This window comes from Pholcus phalangioides, unplaced genomic scaffold (genome assembly GCF_987345545.1).
Source record: "Pholcus phalangioides strain wild (caught in Gottingen) unplaced genomic scaffold, Ppha-v1.0 ptg000027l_1, whole genome shotgun sequence".
NCBI lineage: Eukaryota > Metazoa > Arthropoda > Arachnida > Araneae > Pholcidae > Pholcus > Pholcus phalangioides.
Genome location: NW_028301617.1, coordinates 2,868,289 through 2,878,137, shown reverse-complemented (window position 1 = coordinate 2,878,137; position 9,849 = coordinate 2,868,289). Strand labels below are relative to the sequence as shown.

Here is a 9,849-nt window from a genome sequence, read left to right as displayed (position 1 = left end):
CCTTGTGGAGGCCATGGGTGAAGGAACCAAAATGCACATTAATCCCTTATGATAGAGTACAGGGGTGGTGCTTGGCCATGCGACTGACTGCGGCCGCATGGGGTGCCGTTCGAAAGGGGTGCTTAATCCGAGGTTAATGGATGAAAAACGTTCCATTGGAAGAAAAAAAATCAAAGAAAATGTTTTCTGTCCCCCGATGGATGGCTTGTGTCAAGCGAAAGATTCCAGCCCAAAGGGCCCTGACTTACGATGTAGGACTATAGGGTGGGGAGCATTAGGCAGGAGGCGAAAAAATGGGTCCCGCATGGGTAAAAATTTTGTCCGATAGCTGACATTCTTGTTTCTGGTATAACAGGCCCTGTCTATTTTCCTCAACGTTCCCGTTGTCGAGATATGACTCAAAAGCGTGATGCCATGTAAAGTTTTACTGTGTTAAATTTTGGATCTTAAATAAAGTATGAGGTGCCGCCGCTTACAACCTGCCGCCCGGGTGTGCCGCATCCTTTGCACCCTCGCTTAAGCCACCCCTGGTCGCAACTGCAGGGGAAGCAGGCGGGTCTGGTGCCCCGGGCGCAGGACAAAAGGGGGAGAAAATATAACCCTTTAACTTCTCCTTCAGCATTACGACGGGGCTCCTAAATGCGTTCTTGCCCCGGCTGCCCAAGTATCTAGTTGCGGCCCTGTGTGTAGTCCGCTTCAAATGTTTTCATTAAACCTTGGTTCTGGTGGCAAGTAAACAAAAAAACAACCTCAGTTGAAATAAGAATTTGAGATCCGGTGAATTATCATTGATTGAGCATCGCATTAAACGATTTTTTTTTCCAAGACTGGCAATAACGTAACAAGTATGAAATCTTGACCGGCATGCGAAAATGGCCCGAGTGGCACCGTGGTAAGATGCCCGTCTTCCACCGTGAACGTTTCCGTTAGACCCTCGTGTTCGATCCTGGTTTAAGAACATGAATAACACATATTCCTTCCCGATGAACCTGAGGCGACCACGGATAGATGGTTCCTTCATTCCCGATCTAGCTCTATCCAATAGCTGTATCGCGATAGAACCAGAGTTGGTATGCGGTAAAGCAGTCTGCAAAAACGGCAGATACAGCACCAATACTGTTCTGATCAACCAAATAATTCTTATTTATACGAAGGTTTTCAACAGCTGACTGATGCGAAGATGGATTTTAGGAAAGACAGAAAGATTCCATTGTGCGGGGAATCGAACCCACGTCCTTTATAATAAAGATATACAGGTCTTTATATATAGGGTCTTCATAATTAAAGTTCCACTTTGAAATGGCCATAAAAGGAAAACTACTGCACAAAATGTTATCAAACTTGTTCACAGGAGGTCGTGGGATTCACTTTTCCGCAAAAAAAGTTCAATTTCTGACCACCAGATGAGTGGTGCTTTTTAATTGCATTATATTTTTCCCACGGTCCAAATCAAATAACGTATATACCAAGTTTCAATAAAATACGACCACCACAACAGGCGCTACATAGGTCGTAGCAACGTAAGTATAACTAAGCTGAGTAGTGTCAGTATAATTCAACTGACACTACTCCGACCTGTGTAGCGCCCGTTGTAGTGGATGCATTTTATTGAAACTTGGTATATATATTACGGTAAAAGTCCGAAGACTGGTAAAACCTGTTTTACCAAGGCGAGTTGGTAAAAGCCCGAAATTCGCTTGTGAACGTTTTAATTTCTGACTTTGACACTGTCAAAGACCGTTTTTAATGAATCAATAAATCATAATCAACTAATTCGTTCCTGCCACTTACTAATTAACTGATAATAATAATTATCCGATAATAACAATTAATTAATAATTAATAAATTAATTAACTAACCAACATTGACTTGTCAGTTCCTGATGCTAACTGTGTAAGTAAATCATAAATTTATGAATTAATTGATTTAAAGTTCATACTGTTCTGAGTAAACTAAAATGCCCGTTTGTAATTAATAATTATTTTTAATTAATATTTGTAGTTCTTTTTTATTATTATTATTAACGTTCAACTAATTTATTATTATGGTCAGTTATTAATTACTTATTTAACTAAATTAGTCAATTAATAGTAATGTGGGGCACGACAAAACAAAAGTTTACTCTTAATTATTTATCACCGATTCGTCAAAGACCATCCGAATTTCTTGCCAATCGCTTGTAAGCGAATCGGCTAATTCGAGGATATACGGGACATCGCCAATTATCACCGAAAATGATGCCAAAGGTCAAAAAAGTTGGCAGTTATTGCTAAAATCACTCAAAAATCGCCAATGGTGGGAAATGAAGCAATATCGCAAATTTCTGTGGATTAAACAGAATTCCACGAAGTAAAACGATTAACACGACAAATATGTGAGATTACTATTCTTATTTATAGTTATGATTACTATAGTATAATTAGAGTTGAAAAATAATTTCAATCCTTAATTTCAATAAAGATTAGAAATTCAATAAAGAAATAGATTGAACCTCTGGATATCATATTGAGGAAATTACTCAGAAAAAAAAGTCGCCTAGTCTCCGCCGGGAAGCGGTGAAAATTTCAAGAGGGCTTTGTTCAAAATACAGAGAAAACCACACCATTTTTCCAAAAACGTTGGAACGGCAAATTAACGGAAAAATACCGGAATATCCCAGAACATACGGGACGTATGGTCATCTTTCCACCTCTCGTCTGCTTCTCTGGAAGGTATTTGTTTTGGACCTCTCCCTGTATAATCATAGAAAAAAACTGAACTTTTAGTTCCATCCAGTTCAGTTTATCTGCTTCGCTCGTAAGGAACCAATCTGAATGAAAACATAATAGAAATTCTTCGCCTGTCGTCTGCTCTTCCAAGGTACTTCGCTTTGCACGCCTCCTTATAAACGAGAAAATAACTGAACTTCTTGTTGGATTCAGTTCAGTTTATGGGCTTTGTTCGTAGGGAACCGAACAGAATGAAACTGTTCGCTTCACCTGTCGTCTGCTTGGTTTTTTTTTTTTTTGTTTGTTTGTTTTAGACGTCCCCTTATGCAGTCAAAAAACACTGAACATCCACTTTCATCTAGTTCATTTTATCGACATTGTTCGTAGGGAACTGTACTGAGTAAGTCGGTCAGAGCTCCCTGGATCACAAGGATAAAAAAAAATACGTCTATTATTTCCCGGGATTTCCCGAATGTTCACACAAATTTGCCCGACAAGACTTTTTTGTTGTAAAAATGACCCGTTTTTTCACGTGTTTTCAGCGAAACCAACTTGAATTTTTATTCTTTATTAAAGTCAAGAATTAGAATTATCTTACAAACTCATAAATTATATTGTGATTACAGTATTTCGATTGTGAATAAGAATATTCATCTCACATATTTTTCATGTTTTTTCAAACGTTTTAAATTGCTATTCGTTGCAAAATATGCGCAGCGGTGGCATAGACGGAGATAGACTTGGAAGTCTGGGGTTCTTATAAAATAAAATATTTGCGTTCCCAAAATAATTTGAAAACGAAATCTTGCATTGCTCTCTAAAAGTTAATTCAGAAGTCTAAAGCACAAGGGGTATAAAGCTCCTATATATACCGTTCCGACAATTACGTAAATGCAGTAAAACCTCTCGGACACCGGTGGGGGAAAAAGGGGGGGGGGTGACCGTTAATCCCAGGTTTGAAAAGCACATACTTTTATTATACACCCGTAAAAGAAAGGTGACCGTATCTGAGGGGGGTGTCCGTTAAGAATGATTTTACTGTAGTCCTAATTTGTAATTTATTATGTCATTTTGTCATTTTTCCCCTGTAAATAGTGTAAATAGTTCTAATCTTATACAAAAACGAGAATAACGCTTTTCCCTGTAAATCACGCCAAGTTACGATGACCTTGGCGAGTTTGGAGATTAGCGCTGATATTCACATGGAAACAGGGCCGGGCTTAGGAATTTCGCGGCCCGGTGCAAAAAAATTTTGTGGCCCCTCTAAAAAATTAGAAGTTGGGGAGCGACTGCATAAATTTTTTTGGACTTCCGAAAATAAAATAAAATTTCCCCTTTTAAATCTTTAAGGGGAAAAAAATTGTTCAGGAAGAACTCATTTTATTACGCTTATTTTTCCACTATTTCAGGAACGCGTTGATAGTTGAGATCGTAATCAAACATTGTAGTATATTGAGAGGAAATTGCGTTTCAATTTGACAAAATTTATAAATGACTTATAATAATTAGCGTGGTCCACCTGCTTACACTTCATCGTGGCTGGAATCATATTGAACAGACATGCATTTCTGACATTTTTAAAGTGTTTCATCATCTTTATCAAAGATATGTTACAATGCGATAACTTTGGTCATTTTTCGAATCTTATTTTTGTTTTTGCGCAACTAATGTAAATAATAGTAGTACAGGAATCGAGTACTGGGATTCACAAAAATAAAGTGTATTCCGTTTAACGTTCCCACTTGGAAAGTTCTCGCTGCGTACGACTTATTTTCGTAATTCTAACTTTTACTAACACTTGAAATTTCCCGTTTAAAGTGTTTAAAGTTCCCCGTTTTCCTACCTACGTTTTTTTAAGACGAGTTTTTGAAGAACGTTTAAGTGGGATTCATTATATATGAGCACTCCGATGTTATTACTTGTTTAAAACCAAGAGTTTTTTCCCACAAATAATATCCAAGATTGTAATCTCAATATTTGAATATTCAAACTTGAAATTCAAAAAGATGCCCTTGTATAAGTTGTCGAATATTAGCAACGCTACTGCAATCAGTTTAAACCTCAAATATAATTCATTTAATAGTTTGCAAACACATTTTCTTGTCAGAGAATGAACTATCGGGCTGCAAGCAACGTCACCTACATCCTAAATTTTTAGACCTTTGTGCTCTTAAATGTTTTATGCATGAACTCGCTGTTCATGAAACAAAATATGTCTAATGTCGGTACTGTACTAAATGAGTTATTAGATTGAGAAGAAAAAAAAAACAACAGAAATTCGTGTGTATCCGTCTTCCGGGATATATGAGAGAATTATTCTCAGATGGTGGCGTTAGGAAATTTCGAAGAAGCTTTCAAGCCTCCCAAGCAGGGCAGTAACTAGGCTGGGGCAACCGGGGCACTGCCCCAGGGGCCCCGAGCCAAATGGGGGACTCCAAAAAATTTACATTTATTTTGATTAATAGAAGCTTTTCAAGAAGGGCTCCAAAGAAAAGTTGCCCCGGAAAGGCACACTACGGCCTTGCTCCCTAGGAAAACATCATGACAGTTCCCAGGAAGGTATGCAATTACACTCCGAAGGACAGTCGAAGTTGCCTCATTCTGAGGCAGTCGTCATCTAGAGATATCCATGTCACAGGCTGCTATAGCTAATGGAAGCACCACCGGATGAAACTACGCATTGTGAGCACTATTAGTACCTTCAGACCAGATGGTAACTCCAATGAGAGGGGAGGTTGTCATTGGGAAAAAATTACTAGATTTCTTTTGTGGTGTCCCTTTCGTTTGATGTCCTAAGCATGTTTTTTTCCTTGGTTGATGCAGCCCTGTTATATCTTTAATAGCAGAAAAAAGAAAGGCCAGACTTTTTTCAGGGGTGAAGAATGTGACCACTTGCATACACTCTTTTCCTGTTTGAAATAACCTAATGCCATACCTAATAACACTAAAAATGATATTATAGGGCTTCTAACTGAAAGCCTCCATCCACAATCAATAATAGTTTGATAGGGGGAAAATTAAATTTTAATCAAAAATTTCCAAAACATCTGCTGAGAAAGAAAAGGGTTTCTTCAGGAAGAATTGACCCCCCTAAGTCCGGCCCTGCATGGACGTTACGAGAGAAACAAACCGGTGATATAACGTCTAAAATGCAGTGTTTCCCAATCGGGGTTGCGGGAGAGCATTTTTGGGGGGTACGAGATGGAAAAAAAAATTACATGTTGATTGATTATTCAAGGAAAATTAAACTGATGATAAAACATTTTCAATTCCTAAAAAAATATGAATCACGCGAATATTTTGACGCCCCATCTTTTGATTTCTGCTGACAAAAATGTGTCGTACGAATTTTGCTTTGTAAAAGTTTCTTTTTCGATTAGCGATCGTACTTGTTTTCCATTTCGGTTGAGAAAAAATGTCATTATTTACTTAAACTATTTCGTGGTTGTTTAAACTCATGTTATTAGCTTAAATTTGGTGCTGTTGTGAGTACACATGATAGAAAGACTCATTCATCATCAAGTCCTATATGTCTCGTATATTTCCTCGGATCCCAATTTGTCGTATTTTTCCTCCATGAAATATGGGAGAGAACCTCGTGACCATTTGACCCGTATTTCTCAGGACATTACCGTATTTTTCCATAATTTTATGCAACCTGACTTAATAAGAAAAGTCCACTTTCTCAACCACACATAGGGGTGGTTGAGAAAGTGAGAGGATGAAAACGAAATTATCTACTTATGTATTGTACAGATTTTTCCTCTTCAATTTCTTTCTTTCCTTTCTTTTTTTGTATTTCTTCCTTTTCCTAACATGTGCCAATAAGGAAACCATTGAAATTATCAACGATACTGCAAATATTGATCGTCTGGATTAGTTGCCGAAAGCTTGTACGTGAAGGAGTTAATTCATTGAGATTTGCAAGGGTGTTCCATTTACCATCATTGGTGGCAGGTCCACCGCTGACTCAACTCATCGACTCAACTGACATGGAGTCGGCCATCGCAGGACCGTCTTAAGAGCATTATGGGTGACATGGGCAAGGGAAAAGTGATTTTTCGGAGTGCCCTATCAGCGAATTTTCAAAATTTGTCAACCATATTAGGTGGACCAATGCCCGACACAGATTGGTGGTTTTTCAGGATTTTCTCCAATTATTAGCATCTTCGCTTATTTTTGGCATTTTTTTGGACTCGGTGATATCTCCTTTATATTCCCGTATTGCCACGGTAATGGTCAAGCAGTCATAGTGATGAACTCGCATCGCTAGGGCCCGTGTTCGAGTCTCACCGTCGCTACAGCGGTGGTCAGCTGAAGTTGGTTTTCTGTGAATCCCAACTTGCAGGTGCGAATGAGAGCCGATCTCCCCATTGAAAAGTCTCGCCACAGAGAGCAACAGGCCCACGATACAGCTATTCAATTATCCCACTACATTCATAGTTAGAAAAATTGACGGCAGATGACAGCTCTACAGATAACGAGCATTACACAGAAACAGGCTTAGAACAGACTTAGAAAACTGACTTTAACAGAGCATTACACACAGCACATACATGCACAGCTTCCAGCAAGACCGGCTCGGGTTTTCTTTGACCAGCTGCATTGAGGCAATGCGACGAGTCATGATCTGGTTTGGCGGAGGTATATTCCCGTATTTGTGATCTGATTTCCCGTACTTCTTCCAATGTAATATGGTCAGCTCCATCAAGAACTTTTCATTTCAAAAGAGCAAAAACAAAAAATTAAATGTATGCAAATTTATTGATTGCAGTTTATTTATTCATTTTTAAACGAAAATTTATTCAGTTTCAACAAATAACTTCAGTTACAATAAATCTGTGATTTTAATAACTCAGCCTTACCTTCTTAACAATCGTAAGTTCGGAGTCATCTGATTTCGTCTCCTTTCCTCGCAATTCCACGTAGAATATCGTACAGTTACAATGTTATAGTAAGTTTGGTCTTTCAGCTGATCTTGTTTATACCTGTCTCGTATGTAACGATGCAGTTGATTGGTTCCTTTGTCTTCTTTCCGAAAATGTCATCCAATCAGATATTTTCGATGATGAAATTCTCTTATCCGGCGGTATCGGAATGGTTATCTGCTTGTTTAGTCACAAGAAACTCGTGACCACGACGTCAGTCTTCTGTGGAGGAAACTGTAAACGTAGTACGTAATAACCCAGTCACTTTTAGCTTTTTCTTGTGTGAGACACCTTGTTTCCGCGACATCATCGAATTTTTAACGCTTCGAACAGTTTCTCCCATATTTAAACAATAATAGTTGAAAGGTAATTATTAAATCTTAATAATTGTTAGAGTGACAGTGTTGCGTCATTATTTAGTTGCGGATTCGCCTTCCCTAGTGTTAACTTCCTCGCCAACTAAGACGACTTTCTTTTTGAACAGAAAAACCAAGTCAATTATTTCACAATGAGGCTGCACGTCGGAATTTCAACAATTGCAATCTTTGCATTTCTATTCGCAGGTGAGTTAATTAATCGCTTTGTTGCTTTTTTTTTTTTTTTTTGTTAATTAACTTTGTTTTCCCTCGATGTGCAAGGAAGGGGGGGGGGGAGAGGAGTGCAATGGCCGTAGGGGTGGCTGTGGAGAAGAAAAACAAGTGCAAAATCACATGATGTCTCTCTCTCCATCATGAGAAAGCCATTTTTTTTATGTGGCATTTGTACTCACTCATTATGAACATTTCCAACAATGATTACCAATCATTATTTCGTGTTATTGATCGAAATACATTTACGTTGCCTAGTCATGGGTTCGGACCCCCCCCCCCCCTGGGGTGAATTGGATAATGGGAGCAATAACCCTTTGGGGGTTAGGGCTATTCGTAATTAGATCAGTAAAATTGACTACCGTTTTTTTTTTTTTAAATCAATAATTATAATCTCAAAGAGAACTTATCAAGGGGTTTTCAGTTTCAAGTTCCTCCTCCATCCGAAAGTAGGACAAAGCTCCCCTTCCACTAGGATAGGACTGAGAAGGGTATTGCCCTGGGGCGATTATTTTCCCCACACTATAAGTTCACTTAAAAGAGGCCTGTCAAAGATATCCGAAGGGCCTAGATGGGATGTCTGCATGGGCACACTAGCTAAATAGACTAATCAAGCCTCCTTGATTGAGCTGTGTGTGTGGGGGGGGGGGGAGAAACCTTGATATCTATTCAAAGTTAGATTCCAGGCCGTCTTAAAGAGCATTGTGGGCCCCCATGCCAAGTGATTTTTCTGATGCCTTACCTGGTAAATTCCCGGAAAATGTAACTACTTCTCGTTTTTCCGAGGCCTATGCCTTAAGACGACACTGACTAGTAACTTTTTATGAATATTAATCACAGAGGGCGTATAAAAAAAACGTTTTCCTGTTTCAAGTTTGGCCTCCATCCGAAAGTAGGACATTTACCCATCTCCCCTCCCCCTTCCCCCCAACACGAGCAGTGCATGGCTCTAGTCTTGGGGGTCCTGGTCAATTTTTTTAAATTTTTTTTTTGCCTTTCCATATTAAAATTCAATTTGGAGAGGTTAAGCTGGGGTGTTTTTTCCCAAATTTTAAATGTATGCTTTGGCAGATTAATTGTATCATAAAATAGACTAATAAAGTGTCCTTGATGGGGGGGGGGGGGGGGTCTTTGATATCTATTAAAAATTACCAGATTTCCCTTACATTGGCCATAAAAATTGAGGGACACCGGCCTTTTGAATGTTAGAGGGTTTGGTCCATTCCCAACATGCCAAGATAAGCAAGGTTTAATGAGGGTCAGTATTAGCCAATTCAATGGATGTTTAAAAAAAAAAGATATTTGGAAATTTTCCAGAATCTGTGATTTGAATTTGTCAGCATGCCGGGAAATGCGTGTATTCCTGCCATGCTGGTTGCCAGCTAATGCAGGGAATACGATAATTAGATTGAATTTATGAATATATTAATCATAGAGAGCTTATGGGGGGGGGGGAAAGTTTTAGTATCAAGTTTCTCCTCTTACATGCATAGCATTTGAAAATAGGGCATTTACAAGTAATTTGTCTTATAATTTTGGGTTCTAAATTTTTACTTCCCCACTATTTAGCACTTGCCCAAGACCTTTTTGGTCGAACACAGGGTACTTTCCGTGCTATGTTATGT

The 9,849-nt window shown here is 38.7% G+C and overlaps 1 protein-coding gene across 3 annotated transcripts in view; it reads left to right on the top strand.

Annotated features, from left to right (window-relative positions):
• Positions 1-7,896: 7,896 nt before the first annotated feature.
• The window catches only part of LOC149068069 (lysosome-associated membrane glycoprotein 1-like), a 34,773-nt gene continuing 32,820 nt past the window's right edge, over positions 7,897-9,849 (top strand). For 2 of the 3 annotated variants that reach the window (XM_089251660.1, XM_089251659.1), the window contains exons 1-2: positions 7,897-8,003; positions 8,122-8,200. In XM_089251660.1, the coding sequence (XP_089107786.1) occupies positions 8,146-8,200 (55 nt within the window). In that variant the 5' untranslated portion in view covers positions 7,897-8,003; positions 8,122-8,145. Of the gene's footprint in view, positions 8,201-9,849 lie in introns of all 3 variants that reach the window. The other variant, XM_089251658.1, reaches the window with a different exon arrangement.